Here is an 18,712-nt window from a genome sequence, read left to right as displayed (position 1 = left end):
CTGCTCCAAACATATTCCAAACTTACTTCAAACTTACTTCTCTGTCTGCTCGTATGAATGTAACACATCATAAGAAAGTGTTTTACCGCTTTTATATGTATAAATGTTTTCCAACTGAAAGGACTAAATATTAACTGAAACAAATGACAATAAAATGCAAAGTAATCTCTTCAGTAATCAAAATACTTTTTGAATGTAACTTTATTCTAATTACCAATGATTTCAATAGTAACTGTAGTGGAATACAGTTACTTATATTTTGTATTTTAAATACATAATCCAGTTACATGTATTCCGTTACACCCCAACCCTGTCTACAACATAGTGGAATCTGATGTTGTAGCCGCCACACGTGGTAGACCTATCTTTCACTGCTCAACACACACGTGCAATAATCACGCTGAGAGCTCAGTGAACGCTTGATCACTGCGCATCAAGAGAAGAAATCCTTAAGGGCATTTCTTCATAAGGCTGGCACTTTCTGAGACTGCTGGCCTCTTTTTGGTCTTGGGTTAGTGCAAGGGTGCATTGTGTGCTGTCTGGGTCTGGAATTGTCATCGTTTTGGAGTTCTCAGGAGAAAACGGTCTGTGCACTTTCAGGGATGTCGCAACCCACGTGGCTGCGCGCTCCTGTTTGCGAAATTTAGCACGTCTGTTCTGGAACCAGACCTGAAGTAAATGAATAAAAAAACAATTATATTATTTGGATATATGTATGGCCTAACTGTTTATATCTTAACTAATTAAAACCCAGACATCATTGAAACTTTAACCCTCTATTTTAATCAGTGTGGTTCCAGTGAGGCACTTACAATGGAAGTGAATGGGGCCAATCCATAAACGTTAAAATACTCACTATTTCAAAAGTATAGCCACAAGACGCAAACAATATGTGTTTACATGATTTTAGTGGGATAAAATCGCTTACAAACCATTTATGCCTAAAGTTATAGCCAATTTTACAACTTCGTTGCCATGATGACGTAATGTCAACAAACATAAATTAATAATTTAAATTAAATTAATGAATATGACATGACGAAATATGAACTAATTTTAAAGGACATTTTCGTCAAAAGACTAAAACTATGACTAAAACAAAAAACGGTGAAAATGAACACCGAACCTAATTTTATTCGTGCTTTTAAAAGAGGTTTGGAGTTTCAGACCCCACACAGAACAAAAAGGATAAGAATAAGATTTAAGAATGATAGGAACAGAAGTACAAATACCTGAACTCGAGCTTCGGTAAGATGAATCTCCAGCGCGAGCTCCTCACGCGTGTAGATATCGGGATAATGAGTCTGTGCGAACACACGCTCAAGACCTTTCAACTGAGAGCTGGTGAAGATGGTGCGGACGCGCCTTTGTTTGCGCCTCTCGTGGACGCCTCGTTCATAAGTCAAAAGATTATGATGAACTGGAAGTTAAATTGCGATTGTACACAATTGTAATGGAAGCAGTTGTGTAAAATACATCAGGCTATGGCATTGTATTATAGTAGCCTTTTATGAGGAAGATATATATTTTTAATGTATTATATCACCGTGAAATGTAAATAATTAGGCTACAACTAATAGACCAACCTGTTATGTAGTGGGAGGGTTGATAAGAGCAGGGTCCGGGCGCAATGAAGTGGCAGCTCGATGTGGTACCTAAATTGCACCTGTTATATTGAAATCGAACGGGCTGACTGCAGGAACTGAACTCCGTGGAGCGGCTAGAAGTTCGGCCGGTGTCCATCCCCGACTCATATGCAGTAGGAGTTATGTAGGTGTACTCCATCTTACCAGTTTTGCAACACTAGCAGGATAAATGTCACTCACTGATGCTAAGCAACTGAATTCAGTCTCGTCTCACTGGCTCACTCCTCTGAACTGGCTTTGTGTCTGAGGGCTCTCTGGTTTTTATTAAAGTTCTCCCTCAGTCATCTCATTGTGTTATGCTTTTGACACATCCCTCCATCATAGAGGCCTTTATGCCTTCTCCACCTGCATGCATCATATCAGCCTGCGTCATAGGCCTAGTAGTCTAAAGAATCCTTTGCTTACAACTCTTACAAGTGCTATTAAGTGGCCTATATGTCTTCTACAGCCAACTTGTATTTTTGCATTATTGCAAATGAAAAAAGAGTGTTGATTTGATTATTTTTCCACATTTATTTGCTCGTGGTTTTGACCCTAAACATGACATTTGACATGAACTAGGTTAAACAGTCATTGTATCCTGTAAGTGTAAGTGGAATGGAGAGACAGGAGATGATAGAGTGGGTTTTGATGCAAATATCCACGCGTCTTTGTGCACAGTAATCGAGTATCACGTTGGGCTGGTCTAAAGGCTTCATGAGCGTGCCCCCCATCCATCATAACGTTATGAGAGCAATACAAGAGCACCAGCCGCACCAGCTGAACAATACAAAACTACTCTGATTAGGCCTACTCAACACATCGGCTGGTACCAGCGCTGTAGAAATGGACATCTGCGTGTAGATGCGAATTTGCCACGGGCACTTTCGGGGTAAACTTGCTGTCAAACTATATATAATAAATCACAGTCTCCTATATTTTGTTGGATTGCATGTGATTATGAACCATAAAAGGATCCAAATTTGTTGTTGTCACACGGAAAGCGGGGGCTGATTCATAAATCAGTCTAAATTTTAATAGGTAAATGTTTAATTTACACAGTAAATCACATCTCACTTTTACAGAACATTGTGCTGAAGTTTAATTGAATGAGCAAACACTGTTATCTCTGCTGACAGGAGAAATGGTTTTGCAGCACAGATACAGAGCAAAAAGGAAAAGACTAAAAAAATCACAAATGAAAGAAATCACAAATTCCAATAAAAAAGTGCTGCTGCATCTTTTTTTATTTTATTTTATTTTTTAATTTTTTTTACTGAGCATTGCGCATCTTGGACAAAAGAACGTCCTGCCTATAAAGATATACTGATTGGGTTAAAATGAAAACATATACTGGCCTTTTTTTTTTTTTTTGTTTTTTTTAAACGACCTTAAAGTTACATTTCACAATTTCGAAGGCTGCAATTCAGTGTTTCACAGCTGGATTTGTGTAGGCTAAAGATAATAATAGGCCTAAAATATTGTAATAAATAAAGTACATTTGCTTATTATAGGCTACTTGTATAGGCCCAAACAAACGTGCAAATCACAATTAAGTTAGAGTTTCCCCACGCACACGGAACAAAAGTTTTCGACAAAATTATGTCTGAAAACCTGTAAACTCGAATTAAAAAAGTTCCCGAGGATGTTTTCTGTTGGCCTTACGCTAATCTAGAACCCGTTTTTTTTTTTTTTTTTTTTTTTTTTTGCCTTTATTGAAATACACAAATGTACAAACACCCCGAAATTTCATCTTGAAACATCCAACTTGTGGACAGCTCTTACAAATAAAAAAATAAAAAAATAAAAAATAAAATAAAGTGGTTTTCTCATTCTGAACAGAGTTTAAAATGAATGAAAATCATTTTAATCAATTTCTAAATGTTATAAAGAATGGGGGTGTTTTTAATGAAATAGCTGCCTAATTATTTATCATAAAATGTAATAAACGTTCATCTTTATTTACAACATATTTCATATCTTTAAAGAGCAATGAGAAAGAAAATGACGTGGTTCTATAGGCTACTCCTTTCAGATAGACACCTGAAAATTCCCATTCAAAGATGTTCTGTAGACCGATGCTCAGAGGAGCTGCAAAATTGGCAGACATGTTTGAATATTTAATTTGAAACTTTAAACTGATTTAAAGATAGGCCTATATTTAATTTAGAAATGTAAAATGTGTTTATTTTGCTTTGGGAGAACAGAAAATTTCAGTGTGGCGTATCTGTCAAATGCGACTGATCACCACCAGCTGTTATACAACGTCACAACAATGCGCAGGTTGTAAACTGATTGAAACATGAGATAATGCTTTAGGAGATAAAGTTGTTTACGTGAAATATAACAATTATCAAAATGAGGGCTACTCCGCTGTCGAATTGCGAGAGACTTTTTCTCCTTAAAGCTATAGAAGAGAAAAAAGTAAGTTTTGATATCACTAGTAACAAATACTATGATACACCATATGGTCTGGTCATTTGGTACTAAATTTCACTTTTCTAAATAGCTCAACCAGATTTATTTTTTTCTGTAGCGCCTAGATGGCAGACAGACGTACGATTATCGTAATATTAAAATCACATTTGGAACCGAATATGGTTGCTGCATCGTGGAATTTGGAAAAACAAGGTAGAATTTCCGTTTTTCACGTTTCTTTAACATTTACAGTGCTCACAGAAATGGCAACAATGTGCTTCTCTACACCACCGATTTTAAAGTAAAAACAATCAATCAATCAACCACTTGCATATTATCAAGGATCTCTCTTTTGCATCCTTTCAGGGTGTTGTCTCAGGTATCCTGTTAGTTGGTCCCTCCAAAAGATTCACGTCCCACAGAAGGCATCGTGTTCTTTAATTTGGAGTTGTCTCCCATGGCATCACCTGCCTTCGAGCCAAACAGGTTCACATTCAATCACAAACAATCGTGTGCTTCACACTGTGCTTATGCCAAATATCCTCTAGTGTGTGTGTGTGTGTGTGTGTGTGTGTGTGTGTGTGTGTGTGTGTGTGTGTTTTCTGACCCTCTTTATCTCTGCATGTTTCTCATTGTATTTTTGTGTGTGAAATAGGCAGTCAGAGTTGTTGGTGACCTTAAACAGACAGCTTGAGAGATGTCTGAGGAATTCTAAATGCATAGACACTGAGTATCTCTGTGTCGTTTCAGGAGAAAAGGCGAGATGCACATATAGACAGTTTCCTGTCATATAGTATTGACAATTTCTAAAACTTAGACAAAAACTAAAACTTATTAGAAAATACTACATCTTGGGGGAGTCACGTGATGCCATGCGAGGATCGGACGTGTGAACGGCGAGCTCTGCGCACTTTGCTAGTTTTAATACTTCTAATGACATAAACCGGTGAGATTTGATACACTGTTCCATAACTGTTCTAGGAGGACAATATGTCAAAGAATTCAAAGTCCTCGGGCTCTGGAGACATTAAAAGACACTTACGTTCTCAAGCTGACGCTCCCGAGCAGGCCGCAAGCCTTGAAGTCGTGCGGGAAATGCAGTGAGAGATGCTGAACATGTCGGCAATGCTGACGAAGGTCGTTGCTGACTTGGAGGATCTTGCTGTGATACGTCGATCGATCACTGCCATGGAGGCGAAGTTCACTGATGTGGTTACAAGAGTGGGGGATTACCTGGAGTCATCAGACAGGGAATTATCTGCTAATCCACTAGCGACCAAGGTGGATTTGGAGTGTGTCTGGGAGAAGTTGGAGGACATGGAGAACCATAGCCAGCGGAATAACGTCCGTATTGTCGGAGTTCCTGAAGGAGCAGAGGTAAAGGATATGTTGAAGTTCCTGGATAGGCTCTTTCCGAATCTGCTCGACATAGCAGGCCATAAGCTAGAAATCGAGTGAGCTCATCGAGTTTCTGCTCAGCGATCTGCGGAGGGAGACAGGCCCTTATCAGTTCTGGCCAAATCTCGGAGATCATCTGATAAAGATCTTGTGTTACGCGAGGCAAGGAGTAAAGGAAGGCTTTCTTGGAAGAACCACAGCATTTTCTTGTTTCCAGACTTTGCAAATTCAACAAGAGAGAAACGTGATAGATTTAAGGAATGTAAGAAATCAATAGAAAGTCGCTTTTGCACTGATATTCCAGGCCAAATTGAGAATAGATGCTAAGGATGGCCGTAAAACATTCACTTGCCCACAGCAAGTGATGTCTTTCGTAAAGTCAATGGAGTCAGTAAGACATCTTGTTGCACTCACGTTGCAGCCGAGTGGACCGGCTCACTGAACATTTGCTTGACTGTTTGAGGAATCTGTATGCTTTTTTTGTGCTGGTTCCGCTTAGAGACTGGAGTTTATTTTGTAGAGTAACACACCTTAAGGACAGTTTTATGGATGAATCTACATGCTCGTTGTGCTTATTCTGCCTATTGGCTGGAGTTCGTTTTGTGGAGTATTTCTTGCAAGTCATTGGAGTAAGTCATTTGTTCGCACTCATGTTGCAGCTGAGTGAACCGGCTCACTGAACATTCGCTTGACTGTTTGAGGAATCTGCGTGTTCTCTTTGTGCTGGTTCTGCCTATCGGCTGGAGATTATTTTGTAGCGTAACACTCCTACACCCTCTTTGTGCTTATTCCACCTATTGGCTGGAGTTTGTTTTATAGATTATCTTTTGCTATGTAATTTTGTCTCACAAAATTTGTATAGAAACGCCGTACTTGATTAATCCGATGACAAGTTTTTTGCGGGGGTTCTCGTAGGCATGCATGGACTGTTTGAGTTTGGAGGGATGGACCTTTTTTTTTTTTTTTTTTTTAGGGGATGTTTGGGGTTTGATTGTTGCACTAATGTTGGAAAGTGGTCTTTATAATCTTGTTTTTGATACACAATCTATTTTTCTTATGTCAAAATGTCACAAAAATGTCTTAGGGGCTGGATCATACAGTATGCCTCTTTCACCAAAAAAATCCAACGCACAAGAACTTGTGGAATTGGAAGGGAATATTAAAAGTGCCAAGGCAGAGCTGAAGCACCGAATGTCATCTAATGTCCTCAGGGAATTGACCCGATTGAAATACAGATATAATACTGTTTTGTCACGGAAGGTGGAGTTTTGGCTATTCAGGGCAAGACAGTCATACTTTGAGTCAGGGGACAAGGCAGGAAAACTTCTGGCTAGATATATAAAACGGAGAGAGTCTTTTTCTACCATTCCCTCAGTGAAATCTGCTGGTAGTGAAATATTTACCTCAGCCAATGATATTAATAATGCTTTTAAAGAATTCTATCTTGATCTCTGTAGTTCCATGTCTTCGTCTACTGATGAGGATATTAGAAACTTTGTGGAACCATTTGAACTTCCTAAATTGACTACTGAGCAAAAAAATTCTCTTGATTCTGAGATAACCTTGGAGGAGCTTGGCAAGGTAATTAAGGCCTTGCCTACAGGCAAGGCTCCGGAGCCAGAAGGCTTTGCCGCTGAATTTTTTAGGTCTTATGCTACAGAACTGGCTCCACTTTTGCTAGAAGTTTATACAGAATCATTAAAAAATGGTAAGCTTCTACCAACCAGGATGCAATCTTGGATCAGTCTGATTCTTCTTTTTATTTATTTTTTTTTATTTTTTTTATTTTTTCAGGATGTAACAATGTAACCACGAAAGTTACTTTTTATTTATAGAAATTTTAACTGAAAGAGTTCTTAACACTCTTAAAAATAAAAATGAGAAAATTGAGAAATTCAGTCTTCAGACAGCCCAGGCTTTGTATCTAGCCAACAAAATGTTAAGAATAAATCTTGTCCACTAATTTGCACATTCATCGGTTTATGTCATCTATAGACCACTTATTTTTTAAGAATGAAGGCAAAAAAATAAATTAGGTTGTGACATGTCCTTGGCCTGGCTAATTTAAAGGGATAGTTCACCCAAAAATGAAAACTCTCACAATCAACTCACCCCCATGCCAACCCAGATGCGCACGACTGACCCTTCCCTGCAGAACACAAATGAAGCTCCCCAGAAGAATACCCCAGCCCCGTAGGTCCACCCAATGCAAGCGAACGGTGGCCAGAACCCCGAAGCCCCAAAAAGCACACACAGGCAGCACAAAACAATCCACAAAAGTCCAGTGGTCAAATCCATATACTCCAAAGCGACGCGACAGGTGCGGGCGAGAAACAGATCAACATTTGTCCTTTTTTACTATAAATTCTCCTCCCTTCCCAATAGGTGGCAAAATGCACAAAGAATGTAAATTGCCAAAAAACATGAACTCTTAGGAGAGAAGAGTGCTTAGGAGGGTTGATTGAGAGTGGAGATTTATAGTAAAAAAAATAACTTCAATACCGATCTCCTCCTCACCCACATCCACCACGACACCTCCAAAGACACAGACCCAACCACTGGACTCGCATGGATCACTTCCACGCTGCCTCCACATGCCCCCCGGAGCCCCAAAGCTCCGGCCACCTCCCACCCTCACCGAACGGACCCAGAGCCGAAACATTCCTCCAAAAATCCTCACTTGCGCTCCGCAGAAGAAAGAAAGCCACACACATCTGGGCTGGCATGAGGGCGAGCAAATGATGAGATAATTTTCATCCTTGGGCGAACAACCCCCCTAACCTCTTACTCTGTCAGTCACAGATTGCAACAACAATTTGAAATGACTTGCTAAAATCCCCAACTATAGAAATACATTCCATCAGGGCCGATGTCTCTTTGGGTCATGTGAATGCAAGTGAGGATCGGCTCCCACATTTGGTCGCAGTGAAAGGTCAGGCGCTGAAGACATTACAAAGGAACATGACTGAAGAGATAAGACATGGACTCATTGAAATGTTCATCTTCTCCTCCTGAGGAATGGTATTGGTCATGACTACAGCCTCAAAACAAGCGTTGTTGATGCTCGAAATGGCAGGTCCAGAGAAGATGCCATGCGTGAGGATGGCATAAAGTTTAGTTGCATCAGCTGATATTAACTTATCAACTGCACGGCAGACAGTGCTGCAGGTGTCTGCCATGTCATAGACCAATATGGCCACCCGGTCTTTCACATCTCCTACCAGAACCATGCGGTCCACCTCATTAGCTTTCTTCCTCTCTTTGTGAATAAGGGCAAAGTCAACATTTAACCTGTCTGCAATGGAGGTCACCCTTTTGGCTCCTCCAGCATCAAGTGAGACTATAGTGCAGTTCTTCCATTCCGGAATATTCTCCTTTATCCACTGCAACACAGCAGGCTCTGCATATAGATTGTCCATGGGAATGTCAAAAAAAACCCTGTATCTGGGATGCATGTAGATCCATGGTTATGATGTGGTCCGCACCAGAGACAGACAGCATATTCGCCACCAGCTTGGCAGAAATGGATGTTCGACTCTTATCCTTATCTTGTCAGGCGTAAGGGATGCAGGGGTTGACGGCTGTGACCCGGCAGGCAGATGCGATCTTGCAGGCATTTATCATAATCAGGAGTTCCATAAGTTTATCGTTTATTTCACCACAGCCGCTCTGGACTACGTACACATCCTCCCTGTGCACACTCTCCCCAATCTCCACACATGTCTCTTGGTTACTAAACTTTTTGGACACCACTTTGCCTAGTTCCAATCCGAGACGGTCTGCTATCTTTTGAGACAGATCCTGGTGGGAGCTGCCATTGAAAATCTTGATATTAGGCATGTTTTTTCACTTCCAGATGCTTCCAAATGTGTGAACGCAACAGCGACTGTGCACGAGAAAACAGGATGTTTGCTCGCAAACCATATTATAAATTAAATTTAGGATTCCTGTCTCGGTCAGATATTTGTCATCCGATGTCGATATTACCTAGTGAGTGTGGGTCGCCACTACCTTTTCACCATAGTTGAGCTTGTGTCGGATCAGTCTGATTCTTAAAAAGGACAAAGATCCAAGTGAGTGTAGGAGTTACCATCCAATTTCCCTGATCAAGCTAGATGTTAAAATATTGTCAAAAATTTTTGCTAACTGATCAAGTAATGTTATGACATCTCTTATAGATCAGGTGGGGTTTATTCGGGGCCATAACTCTTATGATAACATTAGGCGTTTCATTAATGTCATGTGGGCAATGGCAAACGATCAGACTCCGATCACTGCCATCTCACTTGACACCGCAAAGGCATTTGATATGGTAGAATGGGATTACTTTTTTAAGATTTTGGAAATGTATGGATTCGGGAATACAGGTGCATCTCAATAAATTAGAATGTTGTGGAAAAGTTCATTTATTTCAGTAATTCCACTCAAATTGTGAAACTCGTGTATTAAATAATTAAATGCACACAGACTGAAGTAGTTTAAGTCTTTGGTTCTTTTAATTGTGATGATTTTGGCTCACATTTAACAAAAACCCACCAATTCACTATCTCAAAAAATTAGAATATGGTGACATGCCAATCAGCTAATCAACTCAAAACACCTGCAAAGGTTTCCTGAGCCTTCAAAATGGTCTCTCAGTTTGGTTCACTAGGCTACACAATCATGGGGAAGACTGCTGATCTGACAGTTGTCCAGAAGACAAGGAGGGTAAGCCACAAACATTCATTGCCAAATAAGCTGGCTGTTCACAGAGTGCTGTATCCAAGCATGTTAACAGAAAGTTGAGTGGAAGGAAAAAGTGTGGAAGAAAAAGATGCACAACCAACTGAGAGAACCACAGCCTTATGATTGCCAAGCAAAATCGATTCAAGAATTTGGGTGAACTTCACAAGGAATGGACTGAGGCTGGGGTCAAGGCATCAAGAGCCACCACACACAGACATGTCAAGGAATTTGGCTACAGTTGTCGTATTCCTCTTGTTAAGCCACTCCTGAACCACAGACAACGTCACAGGTGTCTTACCTGGGCTAAGGAGAAGAAGAACTGGACTGTTGCCCAGTGGTCCAAAGTCCTCTTTTCAGATGAGAGCAAGTTTTGTATTTCATTTGGAAACCAAGGTCCTAGAGTCTGGAGGAAGGGTGGAGAAGCTCATAGCCCAAGTTGCTTGAAGTCCAGTGTTAAGTTTCCACAGTCTGTAATGATCTGGGGTGCAATGTCATCTGCTGGTGTTGGTCCATTGTGTTTTTTGAAAACCAAAGTCACTGCACCCATTTACCAAGAAATTTTGGAGCACTTCATGCTTCCTTCTGCTGACCAGCTTTTTAAAGATGCTGATTTCATTTTCCAGCAGGATTTGGCACCTGCCCACACTGCCAAAAGCACCAAAAGTTGGTTAAATGACCATGGTGTTGGTGTGCTTGACTGGCCAGCAAACTCACCAGACCTGAACCCCATAGAGAATCTATTTGGTATTGTCAAGAGGAAAATGAGAAACAAGAGACCAAAAAACTCAGATGAGCTGAAGGCCACTGTCAAAGAAACCTGGGCTTCCATACCACCTCAGTAGTGTCGCAAACTGATCACCTCCATGCCACGCTGAATTGAGGCAGTAATTAAAGCAAAATGAGCCCCTACCAAGTATTGAGTACATATACAGTAAATGAACATACTTTCCAGAAGGCCAACAATTCACTAAAAATGTTTTTTTTTATTGGTCTTATGATGTATTCTAATTTTTTGAGATAGTGAATTGGTGGGTTTTTGGTTAAATGTGAGCCAAAATCATCACAATTAAAAGAACCAAAGACTTAAACTACTTCAGTCTGTGTGCATTGAATTTATTTAATACACGAGTTTCACAATTTGAGTTGAATTACTGAAATAAATGAACTTTTCCACGACATTCTAATTTATTGAGATGCACCTGTACTTTTATTGGGTGGATTAAGTTACTTTATAGACACCCGGTAGTGGCGGTTCAAACTAATTGATTAATTTCAGATTATTTTATTCTGGATGGGGCACCCGGCAGGGTTGCCCTCTTTCCCCCTTATTGTTCTGTTTCGCCCTGGAACCATTAGCAGCCGCGATAAGAAAGGATGATGATTTTCCAGGGGTGGTGGCGGGAGGTGTGGCGGATAAGCTTTTGCTTTACGCAGATTATATTTTTTTATTCATCTCCAACCCTACTAGATCTATGCCTTGCCTCCACAGAATTATTAATTCCTTTACAAAGTTCTCAGGATATAGAGTGAATTGATCTAAATCCGAAGCTTTGGCTCTGACAGCATATTGCCCTGTAACGGCTTTTCAACCGGGCACCTTCCAGTGGCCCAAGCAGGGCATTAAGTATTTGGGAATTGTATTTCTAGAAAATTTGAGTGATTTAGTTAAGTTAATTTTGACCCATAATAAAAAAGTTTTCGAGTGATGTGGACAGGTGGGCTTCACTACATTTATCTTTGACTGGGAAGGTTAATGTTATAAAAATGAATTGTATTCCAAAATTCAACTACCTACTACAGCCTCTCCCCACTGAAGTTCCCCTCTTTAATTTTAAACAATTTGATAGTATAGCTAAATCCTTTATTTGGAAAGGTAAACTCCCTCGGTTGCATTCCAGTAAGTTACATAGGCCAATTGACAAAGGTGGTTAGGTCTCCCCAAGATTTTGTTTTACTATTACGCTTTTGGTCTCAGACATTTGGCACATTGGTTGCTTCCACTTGAGAGAGCCCCTCCCTGGCTCTTTATTGAACAGGAGGTCCTTGCCCCTATCTTGCCATTGCAAAGTCTTTCTACCAAGCTGCCCAGAGAAGTAAAGATCCCATTATCTCACACATGCATTTAGTGTGGACAAAAGTTTCTAGGGTGTTCAATTCGGACGTTTACCTGAACATTGCCATAAGTATTTAGTTGAACCCGAAATTGTGTATTAACAAGTCCCCTTTCTGCTGGACAGAATGGATTGAGAAGAGTGTTGCTGCGCTGGGTGACCTGTATGAAAATGGAGAGTTGAGATCCTTTGAAAATATTATACAGCGGTTTGGAATTCCCAGATCTCAATTCTTCGGGTACTTACAGCTGCACCATCTACTCTGTACCACCTTTGGGTGTAGTAAGCAGCCCCCTAATGTGGCAGACACTCTTGAGATGGTGCTTGCTGCTTTTAGAAAAGGTCATGAAGCTTCAGCGTACTATTCCTGGCTAATTCTGAGTCTAGGGGACAGGGTTTTAACATCTCTTAAGAAGTTATGGGAGAGAGACTTGAATTTAGTACTGGAAGATGGAGAATGGGGTAGGATTTAAAAAAATGTAAAGTCTATGTCTAGGAATGCAAGGGTGCACCTCATTCAATTTAAGATTCTGCATCGTTATTATTGGACTCCCTCTAGATTGTATAGGCTTGGTATTACAGACACACCTACTTGCTGGCGATGCCAGTTGGAGAATGGGGACATAGCCCATGTTTTTTGGTTCTGTACTAAGATTCAAGAGTTTTGGTCAGGGGTTCAGAATTTTATCTGTGAGGACTTGAGCACTCAGATTTTATTTTGCCCCAGACTTTGTATTTTGGGTGATGGGGTGGGTATTAACATAGTGAACAAACATCTAAAAAACTGGGTCCTTACCAGCGTGATGATCGGCAGGCAGGTAATTCTTAGGGGATGGAAGTCGGCTGGTGCGCCCTCATTTCATGAGTGGTGCACCGAGTTGGGCAGAGTGGCAGCTTTTGAAGAGATGTCACATAGACAGCTGGGCAGTTTTGGGTGCTTATGGTAAGAAGTGGGGCACTTATTTGGCCTTCCTAGAAGGTTGCCAGGGAGGAGCAGTGGAGAGGGACAATTTAGAATAATTATATGTAAATTAATTAATATGTGGAACCCTTGGGGGGCCTGGGTAGCTCAGTGAGTAAAGACACTGACTACCATCCCTGGAGTTGCGAGTTTGAATCCAGGGCATGCTGAGTGACTCCAGCCAGGTCTCCTAAGCAATCAAATTGGCCCGGTTGCTAGGGAGGGTATATATAATTGATAAAAGCGGGTTCCCTGTATTCTTGTGCTGTTTGTTTAAATCTGAGTATGGAACAATAAAAATTGGTAATGACAAAAAAGAAAATACTAAGTCTCTTGTGACATGATTCATTAACTTTACCTCTGTTATTTGGCAGGTTTGGCAGATACGGGTTGATGTTCATGTGTTAAATCATGATGGAAACTTGATGGATACAGCAAGCATTGCTGCCATATCTGCGCACTCACATTTTAGACGGCCAGACATCGCTATTCAGGGATGAGATGTCACTGCGGTAAGAACTGTAACTCCAGAAAGATTTGCTTCACAGCTCACTTGATATTTTTTTTTAGCTTAGAGGGGTTAAATTTATGTTTTTGGCATGTGATTCCTTTTTTCTGAAGTCTCTTACAAGGCATGTACTTAGAAGAAGTGCATTGTGAGACAGTTACCGAAATAGGTAGCAAAGTATATGAATGCAATGCCTATTGTGGTATACACAAGTACTAAAATAATTTATGTATTAAGGTAAAATCACATAGGCCAAGGGTTTTACTACCTCTAGAAAACAATTGTGTTCTATCAGCGATTTAATCCATGTTATTTTTATTATTTTATTTTTTTTAGCAGTTTAGCCCAGAGGAGAAGGATCCTATTCCATTGAGTATTTATCACATTGAGTATCCTATCTGTGTAAGCTTTGCTTTCTTTCTGCAGGGGTAAGAAATAGCACATGTACACATTTTTCTACAACATTACACAAGCCCATCTACTGCTGTGGAGTTTCTGCATCCCACAGTGGTGGAAAAACATACCTCTGATTTTATTCTGTTAATATTAAGGAAAGTGAATTCACTGTAATCTACAGGGTTCCCACAGTCAGGAAATTTTTTTAATTGTGTTTTCCAGACCTGGTAAAGTCATGGAAATTAAAAAAATCCTGAAAGTCATGGGAAATTATATAATTAATGTACTCATTTTCTAGTTATGAATGACAAAAGTGGTTCACATATGGTTTGTGATTCATTAACAAATCAGACTGAATCAGTAATGACTGTGTAGGGCTTTACTGGTTGTTTAGATCAGTGTTACTATCAGAAACAATTAATAATTATTTCTGTAGTTATTAATTAATATTTTAATTAATCAATTGAATCTAACTCATTAAAACCTCATATGGGGCTCCAGTAAATGTAGTGTGCTACGTTTAGGAGCAAGTTTGGTTATTAGCAATAATTAATAGTTATCAAAGATAATTATTAATTATTAAAATCAATAGAACATTGATGTGAATCAATGTTAGCTTTTTAAAATCCTTTAAATCAACAATTATCAAAGATAATCTTTAATTGTTAACATCGATGAAACATTAAAATTAACACTAGCTTATTGATCATTCAAATTCAATCATCAAAGATAATTATCAGTTATCAAAATCAATAGAATATTAATAAGGATTAACATTGACGGGGCACCACCCTGGAATCAGGGACTAATAACCAAATAGTAAAACAGTCTCAATATTGGATTGTTTTCTTAGGAAAATCGACATCCGAAGAATATCGATTTTCAGGAAAATACAATGAATGAATGAAGGTTTGAATCCGAGCACTGACATCCCGTCAGCATGACACAGGCATATGCAAAACACTGCTTTGCGATACTCGTTTAGTACAGACAATGTGCACATACCAGGAATGTGCGCTTGTCCATTTAGGTATAGCTGCAGGCCGGAGATATCTAAATGGGGGCAGAATCTCCAAAAGAGGGAGGAGTGACTCCAGAAGGGGGCTGGGTTACTCCAAAAAGGGGTTGTGCAATCTCCAAAAGGGGGCATCACTTCCACTCACGGTTAGGGAAGGGTTAGGGTCTCCCTACATCTTTGCTGGTGGTTTGGAGCTTCCGCCCTTTTTTGGAGCTCTGCCTGCAGCTATATCCTTCCACGCATGTCGAGAAAATCTGTCGCGTGCGGACAGTGCGCAGACTGTGCTGAAGACTAAATTTGCATCACACATACTGTGCACGGATTCCGCGGAGGAATCGGCAACGCGGACAACAAAAGTTTACTTTGGCCTTAATATGCCAGTTGTGTTTGTCTGTTTATGGATCTGTGCTTAACTGTAAACTTGACTTGCTTTTCTTTTCCATTCATGTTGTTCTGTTTATAGAATCTTGCAATATTAATTGTTTTTCTTTTCATTATTTCCTAAGCTCTTATTTGCTTGTGGACCTTTGTGAACAAGAGGAGCGAGTGATGGATGGATTATTCATGATGGCTATGAACAAACACAGAGAGATCTGCTCCATTCAGTCCAGTGGAGGAATCATGCTTCTGAAAGACCAGGTGAGAGTGTGTGTATGCACAAATGTATGCATGCTTAGTAGAAATTAATTTTAATTATCTTTAAAGCATTTTCATTGCTTCATCACATAAGTGGATGGATGGACGTCAGGTTTCACTAGATCAAAGCTGGCAACTTTATTTTAATAATAACTTTTATCCATATAACATATTTTTTTCCGTGCAGGTTTTAAGATGCAGCAAAATAGCAAGTGTAAAATTGTCTGAAATTACAGAGCTCATCAACAAAGCCTTAGGGAATTACAAAAAAATCAGGTATGATGCGTGTATAGCTTAAGATAATTTCATATGTTTGGTATATAAACAGTGCCCTTAATCTTTTTTTTTTTCCTTCTTAATTTAGATTTTCAAATTTGATTTTAAAAGTGTTTTTGCCACCATGGCTATTTTTTCTTTGTTTTCATTTCATTCATTTATTTTTCATCCACTTGTTTTATTTAGAAAGGAGGGTGGAAAGTTTGGCTTTGCTGAGTCCATGCCCAAAGAGCGAATCACAACCCTTAAGAGAGACGAAGCCCCGGTGGAGATGACAGATGTCAAGGAAACAGCCAATGAGATTGTGAACAGAACAGAAACCACCACAGAGGTGTATCTTTATGGGCCCATATATCACATTTAAAGGGATATTTTATTATTTTTATTATAAATATAAGTTGACCCTAAAATACTAATTCTGTCATAATTTACTCACCTTCATGTCCTTCTAAATCAGCATGACTGGAACACAAATGTTGATATTAGAGGTGTTTACACAGCTCTTTTTCATACAATGAAAGTGAATGGGGATGGACACTGTTAACCTATAGAAATGACAAAAAAGGCATCATAAAAGTAGTCCATACAAGAAGTTTTTGAAAATCTTCCCCATGGGCTGTGATATTATTGTATTTCTGTGGAATGTAAATGGCCTTACCTGTATATTAATCCTTGACCCCTGAGTCAGTGTGCCCTCTCCTGTTCTTGTTTCAACGGGAACTGCACAGGTAGGTGACGGCCTTGTGAACTCATGGGGGCTCGAGGAGGACGAAGATGATGAACCTCAGATGACAGAGGACAGAAAGACATGTACATTTGTGTGATACACCTGGTTAGGGTGGGGACAGTCACAATTTTTAGGAGCCTTGTCCACCATCTTTTCAGGACACCATTTGTCCTGACAATTAGCCTTAGCTTTTGTTTGACTGCTGTAAATAAAGGTTTTAAACAGAGATGGTTGTGATTTCTTGCTTTTTCTATCATAATAAACCAGCAGCAGCACAGTGGGTAGTCTCAAAAGAAAATCGCTCATTTCAGCAGTTTCAGTGCAAACCTTTTCTGTCTGCCTATGATAAAAAGTCCTTTCCTATTCCTTTCCTTACCTTTGTTACCCCACCATAGGGTTTACTGGCACTATGCTGCTTTTTGCACTTTTTGTATTAGTTCTTTCTTTCTTGTTTTTCTTTCTTTCTGAAGAGTAATTGTCAAGACACTTGAAATGTATATAGAAGATTATGTACAGTGAGTTTGTTAGAAGTGCTAATAAAGTGTGTGTGTGTGTGCACGCGTGCGTGCGCGCTGTGCAGCAGGTGAAGTGATAATAATCTCTGATAGTGAAGAGGAGGAAGTTGTCATCCTTAATCAGGAAAGCCCCTTGAGTAAAATCTACAAATCTGTCCTCTTACCGCATTCTCAAAAGTGCAACGTATCAACATAAAGCAACTACAATACACAGTGCGATATAACCAAATATGATATTTTTTTAAGGAAATCCAAGAAGAGTTCTAAAAATTAACTTTGTCATTGAAGAGGAAAAGGGGAATAACTTACTAAAAGACTTTCTAAAAATATATCAATGACTCGCAGACCACGTTGACTGGAATGTAATTGTTCCTTTTTTGTTATTTAAAATAAAAAAAATTGGAAAAATGAAATCCTTTTTGTTTGTGTATTTTTCAAGAATTTAAAATTATTTCTTGTGTAAGAAATTTAAAATGATAGTTTTCTTAAATGAAATAACTAATCCAAATTTGTAGCTAAGCAGCTTGTGAATAGGTTTCACCAGTGGGGTTAATGAAATTGTGATAGAAATGCCAGTACCAAAAAAATAAAATAAAATTAATGTTTCAAAATGTGTACAATTTTAAATGACACACATTACTATATGCACATGACTATATTTCTTGAAAGCTTAGAACATCACTTGTAGTACCCCTTTAGATCTTAGATAATTTACATGAAAACACTGGGTGGTTTGTGACACCCAGTGTAATTGAAAATGGTAGAAATCATGGGGATACAGCCTATAAAAAGGTTGTAAACCTCTTGTTTAGACTCATGTTATAAGCCAGCTATAATAACTTAAAGGAATAGTCACATTAAAATGAAAAGTCTCATTATTTACTCACCCTCATGCTATCACAGATGTGTATGACTTTCTTTTGAATACAAAAATGATGATTTTTTATAAAATCTCTCAGCACTGTCGGTCCATACAATGCAAGTGAATGGTGACCAAAGCTTTGAAGCTCCAAAAGCACAAAGGCAGCATATAATTCAGATTCCAGTGGTTTAATCCATGTCTTTTGAAGATATACGATAAGTTTGGGTGAGAAACAGATCAATATTTAAGTCCTTTTTTTACTATAAATCTCCACTTTCACATTCTTCTTTTGTTTTTGGAGATTTGCATTCCTCATGCATATCACCACCTGCTGGGCAGGGAGGACAAATTATAGGGGGGAAAAAGACTCAAATATTGTTCTGTTTCTCACCCACACCTATCATATAACGCTTCTCAAGATATAAATGTAGCCACTGGAGTCTTATGTATAACCTTTATGTGATTTTTGGAGCTTCAAAAGTCTGGTCACCATTCACCATGGTCACCATTGTATAAACCAACAGAGCTGAAATATT

The 18,712-nt window shown here is 39.2% G+C and overlaps 1 protein-coding gene and 2 pseudogenes across 1 annotated transcript; 1 reads left to right on the top strand and 2 right to left on the bottom strand.

Annotated features, from left to right (window-relative positions):
• Positions 1–423: 423 nt before the first annotated feature.
• Positions 424–1,785, bottom strand: phox2ba (paired like homeobox 2Ba). The gene is made up of 3 exons (XM_051702247.1): positions 1,695–1,785; positions 1,233–1,420; positions 424–669 (listed from the first exon to the last, which is right to left on the bottom strand). Exons 1-3 carry the CDS (start codon positions 1,783–1,785, stop codon positions 424–426), a joined length of 525 nt encoding a protein of 174 aa, XP_051558207.1.
• A 2,198-nt stretch (positions 1,786–3,983) lies between these two features.
• LOC127443567 (exosome complex component RRP45-like) lies at positions 3,984–17,510 on the top strand (annotated as a pseudogene).
• On the bottom strand, positions 8,375–9,281 carry LOC127444229 (ribose-phosphate pyrophosphokinase 1-like; annotated as a pseudogene).
• Positions 17,511–18,712: the final 1,202 nt, after the last annotated feature.

The sequence above is a fragment of the Myxocyprinus asiaticus genome, chromosome 7 (genome assembly GCF_019703515.2).
Source record: "Myxocyprinus asiaticus isolate MX2 ecotype Aquarium Trade chromosome 7, UBuf_Myxa_2, whole genome shotgun sequence".
Lineage (NCBI taxonomy): Eukaryota > Metazoa > Chordata > Actinopteri > Cypriniformes > Catostomidae > Myxocyprinus > Myxocyprinus asiaticus.
This window is presented reverse-complemented; position numbering and strand designations above follow the sequence as displayed.